Raw genomic sequence first — 26,008 nt, 5'->3', positions numbered from 1 at the left:
TCATTTTTTGCAAAACTGAGGGGAGGCAGAGCCCCTCTGCCCAAAATAATGGGTCTTCCCTGCAGGCTGATATCCCTATTCACACTTCTATTTCCACAACATTCACTAACAGAGTCTAGAATAGAACTTTGCTCCGAGAGGTGAAAGGCTCAAATCATATGACATAATTTATCTGGAGTCCCTACGGTTCAGTTATAAAGAGTGCTAATTCTGAGTTTTCCTTTCTTGTAGATGCCATCCCAACATCAACAACAGGTATGAGCTACAGTTCAGTCACTGCTGTGTGGTCTGCATGAGCCATCTTGAGCACTCACACAATGTTCTTTTCTCTTCTTTCCCAGCTACAACCCATGTTTCTAGAAGTACATATCCCACAGGTAGGACATTTTGTGTTAACATAAGTGTTTACAATGTGGAAATGTGCTTAAAAGATGCTGGTGTCTTACATTTTCACCTAATACCAATGCAATATCAATGTTTCGGTCTGTAATTTCACTTGTGAAGTCATAACAGCAACACATCCATTAAGGTATCTTTACGAGTAAATACATCACTCCAGACTTTTCTGGTTTTGGGATTCTGTATTCAGACAATATGAGGTTGGTCGGGTGTAAGCCCCTACTATAACCTGTGAATTCCTAATAGATATGTTAGTATTACAATGGTGACTGGTAACATGACAATCCTTGAATATCCTAATCTATTGCTGGCCAAAAACAAATTAAATTTTTCAAAACAGTTTTTAAAAGCAGGCCTACCCTGGTGTTTAAATGTTAAATTAATGCATGCCTCGGTGGCAAAGGTCTCATTTGAAAAACACAGAAACCTTCATTACTTGTATTTGTGTTTAAGAAAAGAAGCTTCTCATGCTGTCCTCAGCACATCACTGGAATCCCATTATTTTCGTGAAAGAGACACAAGTCAAGCCACGGGGATTACCTCTCCCACTCATTGTCCAATATAAGTACTTTTATCTCATCCAGGCATTTTTTATTTGTTTCCCCTGCTTTTCTAATTCTACATAATTCCTTAGATTGGAGCTTTATCATTTAATATGCTTTTAAAACTAAAGGTATGAAGTGAACATGTTGCACAGTGCATGAATTTTCTTGTCTTTTGAATTTAAAGCATTCGATGATCTCAATGCAGGTTTCTGCTTAAGGCTCCTCAGGTACTTTGACATGACTTCTAGGCAGCCCATGAGTGTTATTCCAAAAGATATGTCTTACAATGCATGAAAAAATGATAATTAGTCTCCTGCTTAGCTTTGACGACACCTCTGTATATAGCCTGTTATTACGCAAAATTTCCAGTCAGAAAGCACTACATACATAATCCCGATATTTGAAGTACACAATGGCTAAATAAACTTTCAACAAGTAAAGAAGTAGGAGTCCATACCTCTCCACCATTCGCAATGCGAATTATATTGCAAAATGTTATGCTGCTGCCATATGTCCTTTCTCTTTCCTGTCAGACCTTAGAACCTCATTAATGTCCACACTTAACAGCTTTGAACTCTGGTAGTTTCCTAATTAGGTGATGGAGAAGGAAGACATTAGCACTGAGTTGTTACCAATAACCTCTGAAGACCAAAGGGCAGAACCTGATCTAGCTACCACATAGAGAGCAAAGGAGAAACAACAGATGTAGTCTAAATGCTTTGCATACACTCTTTTGGTTCAAATTCTCTGTTGTGGTTTCTAGCGATCCACGAAGACGCCTTAAGGTTGGAGCATGAAGGACTTGGCAATCTCTGCAGGGTCACCTCCAAACCATTTGTCTTCCCCCTCCTGTTTTGAATTTCTTTATTGGTATTAGAACTCTGTGCACTTTACCTCTACCCAGTGCTAAAGTGTTTGTGCTGCCTCCCTAAAGCATGGTAAAAGTGGCTAACACCTGATTGGCACATTTCATTTACTCATAAGCTCCTAGTGTATTGTAGTGCATCTTCCCAGGCTCTGTAATTCAAATACTACTAGCAGACCTACAGCATACTTTGTGTCACCTACTACAGCAGCCATTAAAACATGTCTCAGGCCTACCATTGTAGACTGTAGTCTAGTTTCAAACTGCCAGTTTCACCTAGCAGAATAAAAATTTTCCTTGGTCTAAACCTTCATATTTAATACGTATCTCTCACAAAAGTTAGGTTCTAAACAGCCCATAGGGTAGAGTACAATTTATTAAAAGGCAGGACATGTATTTTAAGCTTTGCATGTCCTGTTAGTGAAGAACTCCTACATTTGTTTTTTACTACGGTAAGACTTACCTCTTGCATAGTATTACATTTGTTTCCATATTACATTTAGTAAGTGTTAACATTTTATTGTGTACAGGTAGACATACCATATTTGGATTTATATAGATTGTATTTTAAAATTTGCTTGAATGTTAATGCCAGATTCTAAGTCACAATTCTGAAAATAGCACCTTTATAGAGTTGGCATTTGCTCGTACTAACCTGTCCCGCTGTAGGTGTCCTGGGTCATATGACTATGAATAGTTTAACTGATGGGGTTTGTGTATTCCCCCCTGACAGTTAGACAATAGGTGACTACACAATAACATGGGACTGACCTGTCCCTGCCCACTTACACAGCAAAGGGATGACTGCAGCACACATAGAAATTAAGCTGACAATAGCTTTTTTTCACCTCAGACTTCCTAGATGCTTGGCAGGGGAAGGGAATAACTTTTCAGTACCAGATTTAGGGTTAGCTGGGAAGATTCAACCACTCCATTGGCTGGTACCCCTTATAAATATTGGACTCTCAGAACTGCTGCACAATACACTTCTTGACCTATGGAAGTCTTCAGAAGGGCTGCCCCAACCCCGAGAACAATACTCTACTGCTTAAGGCCAGCTTTGTTCACCAGATAAGTGTCTTGGTGCTTGATGCCTGCCTTGCTTCCCTGATGTTCTTTCCTGGTGTTAGAGTTCTGCTTTGCTGCTTGAATCCAGGGCTCCCAGAATGACTGCAAGGGCTATTTGTGTGGCTTCCTGTGTGACTTACAGCAACATAACAACCTCCAGAGACCTTGAACCCAACTGGCCTCTGCTAGAGCGTGTGCTAACTCGCAAGTGCCCTGCCCCTAAAAGTCTGGAAGTGGTAGAAGAGGTACAGCTTCTCCCTAAAACTAAAATGTAGGAACTTGTAAATTGTTTCATAAAAAATTGTAGAAGAACAGACTGAAGAGAAGGACATACTTGGCAACAGGTCAGCCAAACTTTACCTGTTACATTCATCCCCACAGCTGCAAAGTACTCTTCAGATTGACAACCGAGCAACAATATGTGGCCTGTTAGGGCACGCTTAAGCTACTGCTTCATCTCACTGGAGGTTTTCGCGTTCAAAAATGTTGTCCACGTCCAAAAATAAAATTCTCACTAGTTCAGTGGCAAAGGACTACCTATTGATTTTAATGACCTCCTCAGCCTGAGAATCTAACTTCTCCCACTCAGGAATTTGGTCTTGCCGGCTTCAATGAAACTTCGTCCAGCACTTCCCGACAAAGACTTCTCAGCCACAGCCTGCTGCCTTGCCCTGCTGAACTCTACCTTATCCTGAATATTTCTTTCAAGTTTCTTCTAAGTTTGAAGGCAATCCAAGACTGCACCCAATCCACCTTGTGAATCTAACCTGCACGCTGTTGCTCTTTGCCTGAACTTTAGCATTTGCCCTGAATTCATGCACCCCCGATACTCATGGTAGATGCTTTGATCATTTTTAGCACTATTTCTCCCAAAAAGCTGTAAACATTCATACCTCCGGTTGTACTGATTGTATTTAATTACTTTTAATGTCATTTTATTGATTACAATTATCTCAATTCTTGGCAATTCGTGTTGCAATTTTCTTGTGCTGAGTTTTCACTTTATTACTTTTTTTGTTCTGCATAAGGTAAGCCTGGCTGCTTTTGTGCTAAGGTACAAGAGGATTGAGCACAGGTTAATTTAGGGACTTTTGTACTTCACCCTGACATGCATTGTGGTTGTTGCTTAAGAAGAGTTTTAACCCCCTCCATCCAATAAGACAATTTCTTTTAGAGCAGATGAAGGCAGGCAGATCAATAATAAGAGCTTTTGGAGAATGCATTTAGCATTCCATTATTGGGGCATGAGTGAATGGAATGAGGGGCACACCAAAGGTGTAATGAAGGTGCCTTAAGATAGGTGTTCTTGAAATCCTGATGAAAAGGACAGAAGGATTTTAGGAGCTCTAATGAAGATGGAGCTGTAGAGAATTACCTTCACTCCAGTGGCCAGTGAACCTAACTCCAGTGCTTAAAATTCAAACAGTCCTACATCTGCCCTGACACTCTGGTCCACTTCATCTCCCAGCAAAGGGAGCTGCTGGGAAGAAGGATCCCTGAGGGATGTGTAACCTAAAGCTTGTAGATGTACCATTCCTGGGTTTACAAGACAACTCTTAAGTGGGAACTCAGAAAGACAAATGAAAGACTCTTCAATGCAAGCTTGCCTTACCCTCGGGTAGAGTGTGCTGAGCTCAGAAGCTGCTATGAGGGAATTCCTATCAAGTACAAATCTCAACAGTGAAGCAAGCAGCACAACTAAAACAACACAAAAGTGAGGTCAAAATCAAATTCACTGAAAACTATTTTTTGTTTACTATTTGAAAGTGAATGTAATAAACCACATGGAATGACGATTCCCAAGTGAATAGCATTTTTAGCAAAGAAAACCAAAAACAAATAGTAGCAGATAGTTGCAAATCTTGTACATTTGAAACATTAATTTATAGATAGTTCAGAAGTTTAATCCATATATTTTGTAAACCTTCTGGTATTCTTAGTTTAAGGAATCCCTCTTTAATAAAACCACTGAACTTACTTATTGATGACTGAAAACAAACTCAAGCAGTTAGACTCAAATGCTTCCAAGTATGTTGGAAAACTCTAAGCATCATGACCTGTTCACTGTGCTTTTTTCTACAGTGCGAATTCCCATCCAACTCCAGAATGGTGGCAGCAGATGCGCCGGCCGCGTTGAGGTCTACTATAACTCCTCCTGGGGGACAGTGTGCGATGACTTGTGGGACCTAAGTGATGCAGAAGTTGTGTGCAGAGAGCTCAGTTGTGGACGGGCAGTTTCTGCTCCTGGCTCTGCCTACTTTGGTCAGGGCAATGGAAGCATTTTTCTGGATGATGTCAACTGCGGGGGCTCAGAGTCCTCCCTGTCGGAGTGCAGTCACTCTGGCTGGATGCGACACAACTGTGGCCACCATGAGGACGCTGGGGTCACCTGCTCAGGTAAACTACTCATTTTCTGGACCCAAAGATGTTGCTTCTCTGATGTCAGTGCTTCAGAGGATTTGTTTCTCACCATAGTGATGTTGTCTGCACTCTGCTTTCTATTTGCAGTCAGAATCCACACCTGTCTTTACCTGTACAAGCGTGAATGGCTCAGACAACTCTGTGATATTAAAATGATTCAAAAGTAGAGCCCCAAGAAGATTGACTTTGATTTTTAAGTTGGCCTACCGAATTAGAGAAATCTTCATGTTTTTTCATAATTTCGAACATACATTTCTTTCCATCTGTCTGGTATGGGGAGAGGCTATGGCACACAAGATGTGATGCCTTCATAGGGTTATGATGCTCCCTCAGCTGCCCTCCCCTCCCCTCTCTCAGTAATGGTAATAAATAGCATACTTTTCTTTACAGAACTGCATGTAGGGTGTGTGCTATGCTATTTTGTCATGCATGGTAGTTATTGACAAAGGTACACAAATGCATCCACTGGACATGGGGATAAATTCATGCGAAAAACCAGATCACATTAACTAAGGATATTATGTTGGGCCTTAGTTTTTCCCTTCTGCCAACTGATTCTACAGGGGAAACTTTGTTGACTAAAGGATAGTTTTACTTCCTCTGTATAATAGTGTAAAAGTGTTTTTATTACTAAAGGTGCTCCAAAAAACATTGTTTTATTTGGCCACTTTTCTTTGCAATGGCATGGTAGCAAGGGTTGGATATCCATGAAAAGTGGATGCAGGGTCTGAGTTAATGCCAAGTCCTGCGTTCCACCTACTCTGTGTCTGTCCAAATGACATCCACTGCTGGAGTTGGAAGTATATGGTTAAAAGTGTGCTAAGTCTAGCCCTAACTTCACAAGGTGAGAGGTGATGTGCTTTTGGGCGTACGTTGTTCAAACTGTCAATGAAGCTCAATGACTTATAAAACAATTAACTTCAACAGTTTTTAACTATTAAAGTTTGTTTAGTTTTACGTTTCATTTTTTGGGTTTAAACAAGAAAAACACAACAGCAACTGTGAAATAGCAACTTGGCTAACCAACATATTTTACTGCATGCCTGCTAGGGTAACAAACCTCTTTTTCTTCATCCATGTGCACTCTGTTCTTTAATGAAGATCACCGTCATGCAGCCAAGGCAGTGCAAGCCAATGGCGGTGAAGCATAGATGACCTTCACCCTCTTTCTGCTGTAGGATGTCTTATGTAATGTGCTGGAAAGAGAGATGGCTCTTTCTGTAATGAGATGGCAGATGCAAATGCAACCTCTTAGTAGTCTACTTTGTTTGGCTACAATAAATCACTCTTAGCCTCAGGCAATAAAATGCTAATGCATCAGTGATGTTCCAATGAGAATTTCCCATATCTTCCTGGGCTGCGTTGCTTGTCAAGTAACGTACATGTGACATATTTTGAAGATAACTTTTTCTCTCCAGGATTGGTGTTAGATAATTGCCACATGAAACGTCTAAAATTACAGTTACAATGATAGACGCCGATGGAGACCTAATCTCTGTGGTCTGATCTTCCCTGGTATCCAGAGCAGCTTCTTCTGGATTTGCTCTGTGCCCTGTTCATTCTCCCCAGAATCCATAGCTGAAGTTGGTAAAATGTTTATGTCCCCTAAAAAGGAAGAAGATGAAAACAAATAGTAGATGGTCTCTGTTGTGGTTCTCCAGTAGGAAGTAGTGTAGTGATTAGCAGTAAATGTACAAGAACTACTTGAGAGTGGCATATTCCAGTCACAGAAACCTGAAATCTTTCTAATGGTATTCCTGGATTTACAAATCCTCCAAATTAGCCAGGAAATGCCAATGAGTTGTTTTATATTTTCCTATCAGCAAAAAGGTCTTACAATATAATAATTGTGTAAGACTGCCACAGCACTGAAGTATTGGGTGAGACTGCCACAGCACTGTGGTATTGTGTTTGTGTGAGTTGCAAGGATTTGCATCACAAAAAACACAGAAAATGAAAGGAGCCATTCGATTGGTTAAACAAATCACACTATCTGTAAAATAAGCCAACCACCCTGTGGAAACAATAATGCCACCAAAAAATACAAGAAGGGATCCTTCTTATTAGTTAAACAATGCATTCCACATGCAAACTAATCCCATAGGATCCAGAGATAAGGAACCAATACTTTGGAGTACATAATTTTTCTTTTGTCCATTCAGAAAAACAGGCATACAGACTCATTTCTTTAACAATCTGTCATAAGGTCCACTACTCATCAAAAAAAATGCGAGAGTTTTGGTGTGGAAGATTACCACACATCCGATTTGCGAAAAGAAGGGCAATGCATTTAGAGTCTCATGCACTCTATGTGACCAATAGCTACATGGCATTCATTCAAGAGTGTGTTCATTCTCAACAAGTGAATCATAAAATAAATTAGGGATTGCATCCAAAGAAGCACTCTTGGTCATATGCGAGGCTAGAAGAGGGATGAGGAGGAGTAAGAAAAGATCCTGCCACATGATGTGCAATTACAAGTCAAAGAGGACAATGATTGGTGTCTCCAGTTTTTGTCAGTGATCTGTAACTGGTTTAATAAAATCATGTTTGGAGAAATGAACAAAAAAGGGCACTCGCTAGCAATGTAGGTGCATATTAAAAATGTCAGAAGGGTTTTTACTAAAGGTTTTTACAAATGAGGAAATTAAAGAAATGTAAAAACAAATATTAAAAAACAGTTTTTGAAAAAGAAAAGGAAATTAAACACAAAACGGTTCATTTTTAAAAGCAAGAACCATAAAAAAAAAAAAGTAAAACAAATATATTTTGTTGGTTGTGTGCAGGAGCTTGATGAAGGCTGGGTCCTTTTACCCAACCAACTGCACAAGGCTTTAGATTGTATGGAGCGGCAGGAGGGCCAACCTGTGTTGGTTCAGTTGTAGGCAAAGCCAGCACACTGGTTCTATAGCCCAACCCCCCATGCACAGCCTATATGTAGCAGGACTCAGACAGCTGAAGACAGTGGACTGCAGGACCAGGACAGAGGCCAGGACCTGTGGACCACCCTACGTTGCATGGCTCAATGTCATACAGCTAGGGTCAGAAGTCTTTAAAAATGTGGTGCAATGTCTGGCCATAGGCCATTTACCTACAGGCTCTGAGTAGATAACCTACATTAAGAGGGTACTGTGTGATGACATATGTCACGCTCAACAGTCAACACCTGCTTCACATGACTAAAGGACATGTGCTGTTGTCACGCCCTTGGATTTGGGAAATCTTCAGCTGGTCAAAGCTTCGTTCAGGCTGCCAGATGCCGGTGCATGTAGCACATGTAAAGTGCCTGGCTGCTAGACCCTGATATAGAGGGTGTTTGTTAGGCTGACCTTTGCTCAGCTTCCCAGACACTCATCATTTTTTGCAAAACTGAGGGGAGGCAGAGCCCCTCTGCCCAAAATAATGGGTCTTCCCTGCAGGCTGATATCCCTATTCACACTTCTATTTCCACAACATTCACTAACAGAGTCTAGAATAGAACTTTGCTCCGAGAGGTGAAAGGCTCAAATCATATGACATAATTTATCTGGAGTCCCTACGGTTCAGTTATAAAGAGTGCTAATTCTGAGTTTTCCTTTCTTGTAGATGCCATCCCAACATCAACAACAGGTATGAGCTACAGTTCAGTCACTGCTGTGTGGTCTGCATGAGCCATCTTGAGCACTCACACAATGTTCTTTTCTCTTCTTTCCCAGCTACAACCCATGTTTCTAGAAGTACATATCCCACAGGTAGGACATTTTGTGTTAACATAAGTGTTTACAATGTGGAAATGTGCTTAAAAGATGCTGGTGTCTTACATTTTCACCTAATACCAATGCAATATCAATGTTTCGGTCTGTAATTTCACTTGTGAAGTCATAACAGCAACACATCCATTAAGGTATCTTTACGAGTAAATACATCACTCCAGACTTTTCTGGTTTTGGGATTCTGTATTCAGACAATATGAGGTTGGTCGGGTGTAAGCCCCTACTATAACCTGTGAATTCCTAATAGATATGTTAGTATTACAATGGTGACTGGTAACATGACAATCCTTGAATATCCTAATCTATTGCTGGCCAAAAACAAATTAAATTTTTCAAAACAGTTTTTAAAAGCAGGCCTACCCTGGTGTTTAAATGTTAAATTAATGCATGCCTCGGTGGCAAAGGTCTCATTTGAAAAACACAGAAACCTTCATTACTTGTATTTGTGTTTAAGAAAAGAAGCTTCTCATGCTGTCCTCAGCACATCACTGGAATCCCATTATTTTCGTGAAAGAGACACAAGTCAAGCCACGGGGATTACCTCTCCCACTCATTGTCCAATATAAGTACTTTTATCTCATCCAGGCATTTTTTATTTGTTTCCCCTGCTTTTCTAATTCTACATAATTCCTTAGATTGGAGCTTTATCATTTAATATGCTTTTAAAACTAAAGGTATGAAGTGAACACGTTGCACAGTGCATGAATTTTCTTGTCTTTTGAATTTAAAGCATTCGATGATCTCAATGCAGGTTTCTGCTTAAGGCTCCTCAGGTACTTTGACATGACTTCTAGGCAGCCCATGAGTGTTATTCCAAAAGATATGTCTTACAATGCATGAAAAAATGATAATTAGTCTCCTGCTTAGCTTTGACGACACCTCTGTATATAGCCTGTTATTACGCAAAATTTCCAGTCAGAAAGCACTACATACATAATCCCGATATTTGAAGTACACAATGGCTAAATAAACTTTCAACAAGTAAAGAAGTAGGAGTCCATACCTCTCCACCATTCGCAATGCGAATTATATTGCAAAATGTTATGCTGCTGCCATATGTCCTTTCTCTTTCCTGTCAGACCTTAGAACCTCATTAATGTCCACACTTAACAGCTTTGAACTCTGGTAGTTTCCTAATTAGGTGATGGAGAAGGAAGACATTAGCACTGAGTTGTTACCAATAACCTCTGAAGACCAAAGGGCAGAACCTGATCTAGCTACCACATAGAGAGCAAAGGAGAAACAACAGATGTAGTCTAAATGCTTTGCATACACTCTTTTGGTTCAAATTCTCTGTTGTGGTTTCTAGCGATCCACGAAGACGCCTTAAGGTTGGAGCATGAAGGACTTGGCAATCTCTGCAGGGTCACCTCCAAACCATTTGTCTTCCCCCTCCTGTTTTGAATTTCTTTATTGGTATTAGAACTCTGTGCACTTTACCTCTACCCAGTGCTAAAGTGTTTGTGCTGCCTCCCTAAAGCATGGTAAAAGTGGCTAACACCTGATTGGCACATTTCATTTACTCATAAGCTCCTAGTGTATTGTAGTGCATCTTCCCAGGCTCTGTAATTCAAATACTACTAGCAGACCTACAGCATACTTTGTGTCACCTACTACAGCAGCCATTAAAACATGTCTCAGGCCTACCATTGTAGACTGTAGTCTAGTTTCAAACTGCCAGTTTCACCTAGCAGAATAAAAATTTTCCTTGGTCTAAACCTTCATATTTAATACGTATCTCTCACAAAAGTTAGGTTCTAAACAGCCCATAGGGTAGAGTACAATTTATTAAAAGGCAGGACATGTATTTTAAGCTTTGCATGTCCTGTTAGTGAAGAACTCCTACATTTGTTTTTTACTACGGTAAGACTTACCTCTTGCATAGTATTACATTTGTTTCCATATTACATTTAGTAAGTGTTAACATTTTATTGTGTACAGGTAGACATACCATATTTGGATTTATATAGATTGTATTTTAAAATTTGCTTGAATGTTAATGCCAGATTCTAAGTCACAATTCTGAAAATAGCACCTTTATAGAGTTGGCATTTGCTCGTACTAACCTGTCCCGCTGTAGGTGTCCTGGGTCATATGACTATGAATAGTTTAGCTGATGGGGTTTGTGTATTCCCCCCTGACAGTTAGACAATAGGTGACTACACAATAACATGGGACTGACCTGTCCCTGCCCACTTACACAGCAAAGGGATGACTGCAGCACACATAGAAATTAAGCTGACAATAGCTTTTTTTCACCTCAGACTTCCTAGATGCTTGGCAGGGGAAGGGAATAACTTTTCAGTACCAGATTTAGGGTTAGCTGGGAAGATTCAACCACTCCATTGGCTGGTACCCCTTATAAATATTGGACTCTCAGAACTGCTGCACAATACACTTCTCGACCTATGGAAGTCTTCAGAAGGGCTGCCCCAACCCCGAGAACAATACTCTACTGCTTAAGGCCAGCTTTGTTCACCAGATAAGTGTCTTGGTGCTTGATGCCTGCCTTGCTTCCCTGATGTTCTTTCCTGGTGTTAGAGTTCTGCTTTGCTGCTTGAATCCAGGGCTCCCAGAATGACTGCAAGGGCTATTTGTGTGGCTTCCTGTGTGACTTACAGCAACATAACAACCTCCAGAGACCTTGAACCCAACTGGCCTCTGCTAGAGCGTGTGCTATCTCGCAAGTGCCCTGCCCCTAAAAGTCTGGAAGTGGTAGAAGAGGTACAGCTTCTCCCTAAAACTAAAATGTAGGAACTTGTAAATTGTTTCATAAAAAATTGTAGAAGAACAGACTGAAGAGAAGGACATACTTGGCAGCAGGTCAGCCAAACTTGACCTGTTACATTCATCCCCACAGCTGCAAAGTACTCTTCAGATTGACAACCGAGCAACAATATGTGGCCTGTTAGGGCACGCTTAAGCTACTGCTTCATCTCACTGGAGGTTTTCGCGTTCAAAAATGTTGTCCACGTCCAAAAATAAAATTCTCACTAATTCAGTGGCAAAGGACTACCTATTGATTTTAATGACCTCCTCGGCCTGAGAATCTAACTTCTCCCACTCAGGAATTTGGTCTTGCCGGCTTCAATGAAACTTCGTCCAGCACTTCCCGACAAAGACTTCTCAGCCACAGCCTGCTGCCTTGCCCTGCTGAACTCTACCTTATCCTGAATATTTCTTTCAAGTTTCTTCTAAGTTTGAAGGCAATCCAAGACTGCACCCAATCCACCTTGTGAATCTAACCTGCACGCTGTTGATCTTTGCCTGAACTTTAGCATTTGCCCTGAATTCATGCACCCCGATACTCATGGTAGATGCTTTGATCATTTTTAGCACTATTTCTCCCAAAAAGCTGTAAACATTCATACCTCCGGTTGTACTGATTGTATTTAATTACTTTTAATGTCATTTTATTGATTACAATTATCTCAATTCTTGGCAATTCGTGTTGCAATTTTCTTGTGCTGAGTTTTCACTTTATTACTTTTTTTTGTTCTGCATAAGGTAAGCCTGGCTGCTTTTGTGATAAGGTACAAGAGGATTGAGCACAGGTTAATTTAGGGACTTTTGTACTTCACCCTGACATGCATTGTGGTTGTTGCTTAAGAAGAGTTTTAACCCCCTCCATCCAATAAGACAATTTCTTTTAGAGCAGATGAAGGCAGGCAGATCAATAATAAGAGCTTTTGGAGAATGCATTTAGCATTCCATTATTGGGGCATGAGTGAATGGAATGAGGGGCACACCAAAGGTGTAATGAAGGTGCCTTAAGATAGGTGTTCTTGAAATCCTGATGAAAAGGACAGAAGGATTTTAGGAGCTCTAATGAAGACGGAGCTGTAGAGAATTACCTTCACTCCAGTGGCCAGTGAACCTAACTCCAGTGCTTAAAATTCAAACAGTCCTACATCTGCCCTGACACTCTGGTCCACTTCATCTCCCAGCAAAGGGAGCTGCTGGGATGAAGGATCCCTGAGGGATGTGTAACCTAAAGCTTGTAGATGTACCATTCCTGGGTTTACATGACAACTCTTAAGTGGGAACTCAGAAAGACAAATGAAAGACTCTTCAATGCAAGCTTGCCTTACCCTCGGGTAGAGTGTGCTGAGCTCAGAAGCTGCTATGAGGGAATTCCTATCAAGTACAAATCTCAACAGTGAAGCAAGCAGCACAACTAAAACAACACAAAAGTGAGGTCAAAATCAAATTCACTGAAAACTAGTTTTTGTTTACTATTTGAAAGTGAATGTAATAAACCACATGGAATGACGATTCCCAAGTGAATAGCATTTTTAGCAAAGAAAAACAAAATACAAATAGTAGCAGATAGTTGCAAATCTTGTACATTTGAAACATTAATTTAAAGATAGTTCAGAAGTTTAATTCATATATTATGTAAACCTTCTGGTATTCTTAGTTTAAGGAATCCCTCTTTAATAAAACCACTGAACTTACTTATTGATCACTGAAAACAAACTCAAGCAGTTAGACTCAAATGCTTCCAAGTATGTTGGAAAACTCTAAGCATCATGACCTGTTCACTGTGCTTTTTTCTACAGTGCGAATTCCCATCCGACTCCAGAATGGTGGCAGCAGATGCGCCGGCCGTGTTGAGGTCTACTATAACTCCTCCTGGGGGACAGTGTGCGATGACTTGTGGGACCTAAGTGATGCAGAAGTTGTGTGCAGAGAGCTCAGTTGTGGACGGGCAGTTTCTGCTCCTGGCTCTGCCCACTTTGGTCAGGGCAATGGAAGCATTTTTCTGGATGATGTCAACTGCGGGGGCTCAGAGTCCTCCCTGTCGGAGTGCAGTCACTCTGGCTGGATGCGACACAACTGTGGCCACCATGAGGACGCTGGGGTCACCTGCTCAGGTAAACTACTCATTTTCTGGACCCAAAGATGTTGCTTCTCTGATGTCAGTGCTTCAGAGGATTTGTTTCTCACCATAGTGATGTTGTCTGCACTCTGCTTTCTATTTGCAGTCAGAATCCACACCTGTCTTTACCTGTACAAGCGTGAATGGCTCAGACAACTGTGTGATATTCAAATGATTCAAAAGTAGAGCCCCAAGAAGATTGACTTTGATGTTTAAGTTGGCCTACCGAATTAGAGAAATCTTCATGTTTTTTCATAATTTCGAACATACATTTCTTACCATCTGCCTATCTATCTATCTATCTATCTATCTATCTATCTATCTATCTATCTATCTATCTATCTATCTATCTATCTATCTATCTATCTATCTATCTATCTATCTATCTATCTATCTATCTATACACACAAACACATATACATATATATAGATATATACACGCACATACATAATGTGAAGTGTGTAATATGCTATTTATTGTGTGGGGAGAGGCTATGGCACACAAGATGTGAAGCCTTCATAGGGTTATGATGCTCCCTCAGCTGCCCTCCCCTCCCTCAGTAATGGTAATAAATAGCATACTTGTCTTTACAGAACTGCATATAGGGTGTGTGCTATGCTATTTTGCCATGCATAGTAGTTATTGACAAATGTACACAAATGCATCCATTGGACATGGGGATAAATTCATGTGAAAAACCAGATCACAATAACTAAGGATATTATGTTAGGCCTTAGTTTTTCCCTTCTGCCAACTGATTCTATAGGGGAAACTTTGTTGACTAAAGGATAGTTTTACTTCCTCTGTATAATAGTGTAAAAGTATTTTTATTACTAAAGGTGCTCCAAAAACATTGTTTTATTTGGCCACTTTTCTTTGCAATGGCATGGTATCAAGGGTTGGATATCCATGAAAAGTGGACGCAGGGTCTGACTTAATGCCAAGTCCTGCGTCCCACCTACTCTGTGTGTGTCCAAATGACGTCCACTGCTGGAGTTGGAAGTATATGGTTAAAAGGGTGCTAAGTCTAGCCCTAACTTCACAAGGTGAGAGGTGATGTGCTGTTGGGCGTACGTTGTTTAAACTGTCAATGACACTCAATGACTTATAAAACAATTAACTTCAACTGTTTTTAACTATTAAAGTTTGTTTATTTGTACTTTTCATTTTTTGGGTTTAAACAACAAAAATACAACAGCAACTGTGAAACAGCAACTTGGCTAACAAACATATTTTTCTGCATGCCTGCTAGTGTAACAAACCTCTTTTTCTTCATCCATGTGCACTCTGTTCTTTAATGAAGATCACCGTCATGTAGCCAAGGCAGTGCAAGCCAATGGCGGTGAAGCATAGATGACCTTCACCCTCTTTCTGCTGTAGGATGTCTTATGGTAATGTGCTGGAAAGAGAGATGGCTTTCTGTAATGTAATGGCAGATGCAAATGCAACCTCTTAGTAGTCTATTTTCGTTGGCTACAATAAATCACTCGTAACCTCAGGCAATAAAATGCTAGTGCATCAGTGATGTTCCACTGAGAATTTCCCATATCTTCCTGGGCTGCGTTGCTTGTAAAGTAATGTACATGTGACATATTTTGAAGATAACTTTTTCTCTCCAGGATGGGTGTTAGATTATTGCCACATGAAACATCTAAAATTACAGTTACAATGATAGACGCCGATGGAGACCTAATCTCTGTGGTCTGATCTTCCCTTGAATCCAGAGCAGCTTCTTCTGGATTTGCTCTGTGCCCTGTTCATTCTCCCCAGAATCCAAAGCTGAAGTTGGTAAAATGTTTATGTCCCCTAAAAAGGAAGAAGATGAAAACAAATAGTAGATGGTCTCTGTTGTGGTTCTCCAGTAGGAAGTAGTGTAGTGATTAGCAATAAATGTACAAGAACTACTTGAGAGTGGCATATTCCAGTCACAGAAACCTGAAATCTTTCTAATGGTATTCCTGGATTTACAAATCCTCCAAATTAGCCAGGAAATGCCAATGAGTTGTTTTATATTTTCCTATCAGCAAAAAGGTCTTACAATATAATAATTGTGTAAGACTGCCACAGCACTGAAGTATTGGGTGAGACTGCCACAGCACTGTGGTATTGTGTTTGTGTGAGTTGCAAGGATTTGCATCACAAAAAACACAGAAAATGAAAGGAGCCATTCGATTGGTTAAACAATTCACACTATCTGTAAAATAAGCCAACCACCCTGTGGAAACAATAATGCCACCAAAAAATACAAGAAGGGATCCTTCTTATTAGTTAAACAATGCATTCCACATGCAAACTAATCCCATAGGATCCAGAGATAAGGAACCAATACTTTGGAGTACATAATTTTTCTTTTGTCCATTCAGAAAAACAGGCATACAGACTCATTTCTTTAACAATCTGTCATAAGGTCCACTACTCATCAAAAAAAATGCGAGAGTTTTGGTGTGGAAGATTACCACACATCCGATTTGCGAAAAGAAGGGCAATGTATTTAGAGTCTTATGCACTCTATGTGACCAATTGCTACATGGCATTCATTCAAGAGTGTGTTCATTCTCAACAAGTGAATCATAAAATAAATTAGGGATTGCATCCAAAGAAGCACTCTTGGTCATATGCGAGGCTAGAAGAGGGATGAGGAGGAGTAAGAAAAGATCCTGCCATATGATGTGCAATTACAAGTCAAAGAGGACAATGATTGGTGTCTCCAGTTTTTGTCAGTGATCTGTAACTGGTTTAATAAAATCATGTTTGGAGAAATGAACAAAAAAGGGCACTCCCTAGCAATGTAGGTGCATATTAAAAATGTCAGAAGGGTTTTTACTAAAGGTTTTTACAAATGAGGAAATTAAAGAAATGTAAAAACAAATATTAAAAAACAGTTTTTGAAAAAGAAAAGGAAATTAAACATAAAACGGTTCATTTCAAAAGCAAGAACCATAAAAAAAATAAAAAAAATGTAAAACAAATTTATTTTGTTGGTTGTGTGCAGGAGCTTGATGTAGGCTGGGTCCTTTTACCCAACCAACTGCACAAGGCTTTAGATTGTATGGAGCGGCAGGAGGGCCAACCTGTGTTGGTTCAGTTGTAGGCAAAGCCAGCACACTGGTTCTATAGCCCAACCCCCCATGCACGGCCTATATGTAGCAGGACTCAGACAGCTGAAGACAGTGGACTGCAGGACCAGGACAGATGCCAGGACCTGTGGACCACCCTACGTTGCATGGCTCAATGTCATGTACAGCTAGGGTCAGAAGTCTTTAAAAATGTGGTGCAATGTCTGGCCATAGGCCATTTACCTACAGGCTCTGAGTAGATAACCTACATTAACAGGGTACTGTGTGATGACATATGTCAGGCTCAGCAGTCAACACCTGCTTCACATGACTAAAGGACATGTGCTGTTGTCACGCCCTTGGATTTGGGAAATCTTCAGCTGGTCAATGCTTCGTTCAGGCCGCGAGATGCCGGCGCATGCAGCACATGTAAAGTGCCTGGCTGCTAGACCCTGATATAGAGGGTGTTTGTTAGGCTGACCTTTGCTCAGCTTCCCAGACACTCATCATTTTTTGCAAAACTGAGGGGAGGCAGAGCCCCTCTGCCCAAAATAATGGGTCTTCCCTGCAGGCTGATATCCCTATTCACACTTCTATTTCCACAACATTCACTAACAGAGTCTAGAATAGAACTTTGCTCCTAGAGGTGAAAGGCTCAAATCATATGACATAATTTATCTGGAGTCCCTACGGTTCAGTTATAAAGAGTGCTAATTCTGAGTTTTCCTTTCTTGTAGATGCCATCCCAACATCAACAACAGGTATGAGCTACAGTTCAGTCACTGCTGTGTGGTCTGCATGAGCCATCTTGAACACTTACACAATGTTCTTTTCTCTTCTTTCCCAGCTACAACCCATGTTTCTAGAAGTACATATCCCACAGGTAGGACATTTTGTGTTAACATAAGTGTTTACAATGTGGAAATGTGCTTAAAAGATGCTGGTGTCTTACATTTTCACCTAATACCAATGCAATATCAATGTTTCGGTCTGTAATTTCACTTGTGAAGTCATAACAGCAACACATCCATTAAGGTATCTTTACGAGTAAATACATCACTCCAGACTTTTCTGGTTTTGGGATTCTGTGTTCAGACAATATGAGGTAGGTCGGGTGTAAGCCCCTACTATAACCTGTGAATTCCTAATAGATATGTTTGTATTACAATGGTGACTGGTAACATGACAATCCTTGAATATCCTAATCTATTGCTGGCCAAAAACAAATTACATTTTTCAAAACAGTTTTTCAAAGCAGGCCTACCCTGGTGTTTAAATGTTAAATTAATGCATGCCTCGGTGGCAAAAGTCTCATTTGAAAAACACAGAAACCTTCATTACTTGTATTTGTGTTTAAGAAAAGAAGCTTCTCATGCTGTCCTCAGCACATCACTGGAATCCCATTATTTTCGTGAAAGAGACACAAGTCAAGCCACGGGGATTACCTCTCCCACTCATTGTCCAATATAAGTACTTTTATCTCATCCAGGCATTTTTTATTTGTTTCCCCTGCTTTTCTAATTCTACATAATTCCTTAGATTGGAGCTTTATCATTTAATATGCTTTTAAAACTAAAGGTATGAAGTGATCACGTTGCACAGTGCATGAATTTTCTTGTCTTTTGAATTTAAAGCATTTGATGATCTCAATGCAGGTTTCTGCTTAAGGCTCCTCAGGTACTTTGACATGACTTATAGGCAGCCCATGAGTGTTATTCCAAAAGATATGTCTTACAATGCATGAAAAAATGATAATTAGTCTCCTGCTTAGCTTTGACGACACCTCTGTATATAGCCTGTTATTACGCAAAATTTCCAGTCAGAAAGCACTACATACATAATCCCGATATTTGAAGTACACAATGGCTAAATAAACTTTCAACAAGTAAAGAAGTAGGAGTCCATACCTCTCCACCATTCGCAATGCGAATTATATTGCAAAATGTTATGCTGCTGCCATATGTCCTTTCTCTTTCCTGTCAGACCTTAGAACCTCATTAATGTCCACACTTAACAGCTTTGAACTCTGGTAGTTTCCTAATTAGGTGATGGAGAAGGAAGACATTAGCACTGAGTTGTTACCAATAACCTCTGAAGACCAAAGGGCAGAACCTGATCTAGCTACCACATAGAGAGTAAAGGAGAAACAGCAGATGTAGTCTAAATGCTTTGCATACACTCTTTTGGTTCAAATTCTCTGTTGTGGTTTCTAGCGATCCACGAAGACGCCTTAAGGTTGGAGCATGAAGGACTTGGCAATCTCTGCAGGGTCACCTCCAAACCATTTGTCTTCCCCCTCCTGTTTTGAATTTCTTTATTGGTATTAGAACTCTGTGCACTTTACCTCTACCCAGTGCTAAAGTGTTTGTGCTGCCTCCCTAAAGCATGGTAAAAGTGGCTAACACCTGATTGGCACATTTCATTTACTCATAAGCTCCTAGTGTATTGTAGTGCATCTTCCCTGGCTCTGAAATTCAAATACTACTAGCAGACCTACAGCATACCTTGTGTCACCTACTACAGTAGCCATTAAAACATGTCTCAGGCCTACCATTGTAGACTGTAGTCTAGTTTCAAACTGCAAGTTTCACCTAGCAGAATAAAAATGTTCCTTGGTCTAAACCTTCATATTTAATACGTATCTCACACAAAAGTTAGGTTCTAAACAGCCCATAGGGTAGAGTACAATTTATTAAAAGGCAGGACATGTATTTTAAGCTTTACATGTCCTGTTAGTGAAGAACTCCTACATTTGTTTTTTACTACGGTAAGACTTACCTCTTGCATAGTATTACATTTGTTTCCATATTACATTTAGTAAGTGTTAACATTTTATTGTGTACAGGTAGACATACCATATTTGGATTTATATAGATTGTATTTTAAAATTTGCTTGAATGTTAATGCCAGATTCTAAGTCACTATTCTGAAAATAGCACCTTTATAGAGTTGGCATTTGCTCGTACTAACCCTGTCCAGCTGTAGGTGTCCTGGGTCATATGACTATGAATAGTTTAGCTGATGGGGTTTGTGTATTCCCCCCTGACAGTTAGACAATAGGTGACTACACAATAACATGGGACTGACCTGTCCCTGCCCGCTTACACAGCAAAGGGATGAGTGCAGCACACATAGAAATTAAGCTGACAATAGCTTTTTTTCACCTCAGACTTCCTAGATGCTTGGCAGGGGAAGGGAATAACTTTTCAGTACCAGATTTAGGGTTAGCTGGGAAGATTCAACCACTCCATTGGCTGGTACCCCTTATAAATATTGGACTCTCAGAACTGCTGCACAATACACTTCTTGACCTATGGAAGTCTTCAGAAGGGCTGCCCCAACCCCGAGAACAATACTCTACTGCTTAAGGCCAGCTTTGTTCACCAGATAAGTGTCTTGGTGCTTGATGCCTGCCTTGCTTCCCTGATGTTCTTTCCTGGTGTTAGAGTTCTGCTTTGCTGCTTGAATCCAGGGCTCCCAGAATGACTGCAAGGGCTATTTGTGTGGCTTCCTGTGTGACTTACAACAACATAACAACCTCCAGAGACCTTGAACCCAACTGGCCTCTGCTAGAGCGTGTGCTAACTCGCAAGTGCCCTGCTCCTAAAAGTCTGGAAGTGGTAGAAGAGGTACAGCTTCTCCCTAAAACTAAAATGTAGGAACTTGTAAATTGTTTCCTAAAAAATTGTAAAAGAACAGACTGAAGAGAAGGACATATTTGGCAGCAGGTCAGCCAAACTTTACCTGTTACATTCATCCCCACAGCTGCAAAGTACTCTTCAGATTGACAACCGAGCAACAATATGTGGCCTGTTAGGGCACGCTTAAGCTACTGCTTCATCTCACTGGAGGTTTTCGCGTTCAAAAATGTTGTCCACGTCCAAAAATAAAATTCTCACTAGTTCAGTGGCAAAGGACTACCTATTGATTTTAATGACCTCCTCGGCCTGAGAATCTAACTTCTCCCACTCAGGAATTTGGTCTTGCCGGCTTCAATGAAACTTCGTCCAGCACTTCCCGACAAAGACTTCTCAGCCACAGCAAGCTGCCTTGCCCTGCTGAACTCTACCTTATCCTGAATATTTCTTTCAAGTTTCTTCTAAGTTTGAAGGCAATCCAAGACTGCACCCAATCCACCTTGTGAATCTAACCTGCACGCTGTTGATCTTTGCCTGAACTTTAGCATTTGCCCTGAATTCATGCACCCCCGATACTCATGGTAGATGCTTTGATCATTTTTAGCACTATTTCTCCCAAAAAGCTGTAAACATTCATACCTCCGGTTGTACTGATTGTATTTAATTACTTTTAATGTCATTTTATTGATTACAATTATCTCAATTCTTGGCAATTCGTGTTGCAATTTTCTTGTGCTGAGTTTTCACTTTATTACTTTTTTTGTTCTGCATAAGGTAAGCCTGGCTGCTTTTGTGCTAAGGTACAAGAGGATTGAGCACAGGTTAATTTAGGGACTTTTGTACTTCACCCTGACATGCATTGTGGTTGTTGCTTAAGAAGAGTTTTAACCCCCTCCATCCAATAAGACAATTTCTTTTAGAGCAGATGAAGGCAGGCAGATCAATAATAAGAGATTTTGGAGAATGCATTTAGCATTCCATTATTGGGGCATGAGTGAATGGAATGAGGGGCACACCAAAGGTGTAATGAAGGTGCCTTAAGATAGGTGTTCTTGAAATCCTGATGAAAAGGACAGAAGGATTTTAGGAGCTCTAATGAAGATGGAGCTGTAGAGAATTACCTTCACTCCAGTGGCCAGTGAACCTAACTCCAGTGCTTAAAATTCAAACAGTCCTACATCTGCCCTGACACTCTGGTCCACTTCATCTCCCAGCAAAGGGAGCTGCTGGGAAGAAGGATCCCTGAGGGATGTGTAACCTAAAGCTTGTAGATGTACCATTCCTGGGTTTACATGACAACTCTTAAGTGGGAACTCAGAAAGACAAATGAAAGACTCTTCAATGCAAGCTTGCCTTACCCTCGGGTAGAGTGTGCTGAGCTCAGAAGCTGCTATGAGGGAATTCCTATCAAGTACAAATCTCAACAGTGAAGCAAGCAGCACAACTAAAACAACACAAAAGTGAGGTCAAAATCAAATTCACTGAAAACTATTTTTTGTTTACTATTTGAAAGTGAATGTAATAAACCACATGGAATGACGATTCCCAAGTGAATAGCATTTTTAGCAAAGAAAAACAAAATACAAATAGTAGCAGATAGTTGCAAATCTTGTACATTTGAAACATTAATTTGAAGATAGTTCAGAAGTTGAATCCATATATTATGTAAACCTTCTGGTATTCTTAGTTTAAGGAATCCCTCTTTAATAAAACCACTGAACTTACTTATTGATCACTGAAAACAAACTCAAGCAGTTAGACTCAAATGCTTCCAAGTATGTTGGAAAACTCTAAGCATCATGACCTGTTCACTGTGCTTTTTTCTACAGTGCGAATTCCCATCCGACTCCAGAATGGTGGCAGCAGATGCGCCGGCCGCGTTGAGGTCTACTATAACTCCTCCTGGGGGACAGTGTGCGATGACTTGTGGGACCTAAGTGATGCAGAAGTTGTGTGCAGAGAGCTCAGTTGTGGACGGGCAGTTTCTGCTCCTGGCTCTGCCTACTTTGGTCAGGGCAATGGAAGCATTTTTCTGGATGATGTCAACTGCGGGGGCTCAGAGTCCTCCCTGTCAGAGTGCAGTCACTCTGGCTGGATGCGACACAACTGTGGCCACCATGAGGACGCTGGGGTCACCTGCTCAGGTAAACTACTCATTTTCTGGACCAAAAGATGTTGCTTATCTGATGTCAGTGCTTCAGAGGATTTGTTTCTCACCATAGTGATGTTGTCTGCACTCTGCTTTCTATTTGCAGTCAGAATCCACACCTGTCTTTACCTGTACAAGCGTGAATGGCACAGACAACTCTGTGATATTAAAATGATTCAAAAGTAGAGCCCCAAGAAGATTGACTTTGATGTTTAAGTTGGCCTAGCGAATTAGAGAAATCTTCATGTTTTTTCATAATTTCGAACATACATTTCTTACCATCTGCCTATCTATCTATCTATCTATCTATCTATCTATCTATCTATCTATCTATCTATCTATCTATCTATCTATCTATCTATCTATCTATCTATCTATCTATCTATCTATCTATCTATCTATACACACAAACACATATACATATATATAGATATATACACGCACATACATAATGTGAAGTGTGTAATATGCTATTTATTGTGTGGGGAGAGGCTATGGCACACAAGATGTGAAGCCTTCATAGGGTTATGATGCTCCCTCAGCTGCCCTCCCCTCCCTCAGTAATGGTAATAAATAGCATACTTTTCTTTACAGCACTGCATATAGGGTGTGTGCTATGCTATTTTGCCATGCATAGTAGTTATTGACAAATGTACACAAATGCATCCATTGGACATGGGGATAAATTCATGTGAAAAACCAGATCACAATAACTAAGGATATTATGTTAGGCCTTAGTTTTTCCCTTCTGCCAACTGATTCTATAGGGGAAACTTTGATGACTAAAGGATAGTTTTACTATCTCTGTATACTAGTGTAAAAGTATTTTTATTACTAAAGGTGCTCCAAAAAACATTGTTTTATTTGGCCACTTTTCTTTGCAATGGCATGGTAGCAAGGGTTGGATATCCATGAAAAGTGGACGCAGGGTCTGACTTAATGCCAAGTCCTGCGTCCCACCTACTCTGTGTGTGTCCAAATGGCGTCCACTGCTGGAGTTGGAAGTATATGGTTAAAAGGGTGCTAAGTCTAGCCCTAACTTCACAAGGTGAGAGGTGATGTGCTGTTGGGCGTGCGTTGTTCAAACTGTCAATGACGCTCAATGACTTATAAAACAATTAACTTCAACTGTTTTTAACTATTAAAGTTTGTTTATGTGTACTTTTCATTTTTTTGGGTTTAAACAACAAAAATACAACAGCAACTGTGAAACAGCAACTTGGCTAACAAACATATTTTTCTGCATGCCTGCTAGTGTAACAAACCTCTTTTTCTTCATCCATGTGCACTCTGTTCTTTAATGAAGATCACCGTCATGTAGCCAAGGCAGTGCAAGCCAATGGCGGTGAAGCATAGATGACCTTCACCCTCTTTCTGCTGTAGGATGTCTTATGGTAATGTGCTGGAAAGAGAGATGGCTTTCTGTAATGTAATGGCAGATGCAAATGCAACCTCTTAGTAGTCTATTTTGTTTGGCTACAATAAATCACTCGTAACCTCAGGCAATAAAATGCTAGTGCATCAGTGATGTTCCACTGAGAATTTCCCATATCTTCCTGGGCTGCGTTGCTTGTAAAGTAATGTACATGTGACATATTTTGAAGATAACTTTTTCTCTCCAGGATGGGTGTTAGATTATTGCCACATGAAACATCTAAAATTACAGTTACAATGATAGACGCCGATGGAGACCTAATCTCTGTGGTCTGATCTTCCCTGGTATCCAGAGCAGCTTCTTCTGGATTTGCTCTGTGCCCTGTTCATTCTCCCCAGAATCCATAGCTGAAGTTGGTAAAATGTTTATGTCCCCTAAAAAGGAAGAAGATGAAAACAAATAGTAGATGGTCTCTGTTGTGGTTCTCCAGTAGGAAGTAGTGTAGTGATTAGCAATAAATGTACAAGAACTACTCGAGAGTGGCATATTCCAGTCACAGAAACCTGAAATCTTTCTAATGGTATTCCTGGATTTACAAATCCTCCAAATTAGCCAGGAAATGCCAATGAGTTGTTTTATATTTTCCTATCAGCAAAAAGGTCTTACAATATAATAATTGTGTAAGACTGCCACAGCACTGAAGTATTGGGTGAGACTGCCACAGCACTATGGTATTGTGTTTGTGTGAGTTGCAAGGATTTGCATCACAAAAAACACAGAAAATGAAAGGAGCCATTCGATTGGTTAAACAATTCACACTATCTGTAAAATAAGCCAACCACCCTGTGGAAACAATAATGCCACCAAAAAATACAAGAAGGGATCCTTCTTATTAGTTAAACAATGCATTCCACATGCAAACTAATCCCATAGGATCCAGAGATAAGGAACCAATACTTTGGAGTACATAATTTTTCTTTTGTCCATTCAGAAAAACAGGCATACAGACTCATTTCTTTAACAATCTGTCATAAGGTCCACTACTCATCAAAACAAATGCGAGAGTTTTGGTGTGGAAGATTACCACACATCCGATTTGCGAAAAGAAGGGCAATGCATTTAGAGTCTCATGCACTCTATGTGACCAATTGCTACATGGCATTCGTTCAAGAGTGTGTTCATTCTCAACAAGTGAATCATAAAATAAATTAGGGATTGCATCCAAAGAAGCACTCTTGGTCATATGCGAGGCTAGAAGAGGGATGAGGAGGAGTAAGAAAAGATCCTGCCACATGATGTGCAATTACAAGTCAAAGAGGACAATGATTGGTGTCTCCAGTTTTTGTCAGTGTTCTGTAACTGGTTTAATAAAATCATGTTTGGAGAAATGAACAAAAAAGGGCACTCCCTAGCAATGTAGGTGCATATTAAAAATGTCAGAAGGGTTTTTACTAAAGGTTTTTACAAATGAGGAAATTAAAGAAATGTAAAAACAAATATTAAAAAACAGTTTTTGAAAAAGAAAAGGAAATTAAACATAAAACGGTTCATTTCAAAAGCAAGAACCATAAAAAAAAAAAAAAAAGTAAAAGAAATATATTTTGTTGGTTGTGTGCAGGAGCTTGATGTAGGCTGGGTCCTTTTACCCAACCAACTGCACAATGCTTTAGATTGTATGGAGCGGCAGGAGGGCCAACCTGTGTTGGTTCAGTTGTAGGCAAAGCCAGCACACTGGTTCTATAGCCCAACCCCCCATGCACGGCCTATATGTAGCAGGACTCAGACAGCTGAAGACAGTGGACTGCAGGACCAGGACAGAGGCCAGGACCTGTGGACCACCCTATGTTGCATGGCTCA

The 26,008-nt window shown here is 40.3% G+C and overlaps 1 protein-coding gene across 1 annotated transcript in view; it reads left to right on the top strand.

Annotated features, from left to right (window-relative positions):
• Nucleotides 1–26,008, top strand: part of DMBT1 (deleted in malignant brain tumors 1) — a 624,760-nt gene that overhangs the window by 241,537 nt on the left and 357,215 nt on the right. The window contains exons 30-38 of the mRNA XM_069239169.1: nt 232–255; nt 342–377; nt 4,960–5,274; nt 8,884–8,907; nt 8,994–9,029; nt 13,613–13,927; nt 17,727–17,750; nt 17,837–17,872; nt 22,457–22,771. Of these exons, the coding sequence (XP_069095270.1) occupies nt 232–255; nt 342–377; nt 4,960–5,274; nt 8,884–8,907; nt 8,994–9,029; nt 13,613–13,927; nt 17,727–17,750; nt 17,837–17,872; nt 22,457–22,771 (1,125 nt within the window). The remainder of the gene's footprint in view (nt 1–231; nt 256–341; nt 378–4,959; nt 5,275–8,883; nt 8,908–8,993; nt 9,030–13,612; nt 13,928–17,726; nt 17,751–17,836; nt 17,873–22,456; nt 22,772–26,008) is intronic.

The sequence above is a fragment of the Pleurodeles waltl genome, chromosome 6 (assembly GCF_031143425.1).
Source record: "Pleurodeles waltl isolate 20211129_DDA chromosome 6, aPleWal1.hap1.20221129, whole genome shotgun sequence".
Taxonomy (NCBI): Eukaryota; Metazoa; Chordata; class Amphibia; order Caudata; family Salamandridae; genus Pleurodeles; species Pleurodeles waltl.
Note: the sequence above shows the minus strand (reverse complement) of the source record. Positions and strands in the feature narration are given on the sequence as shown.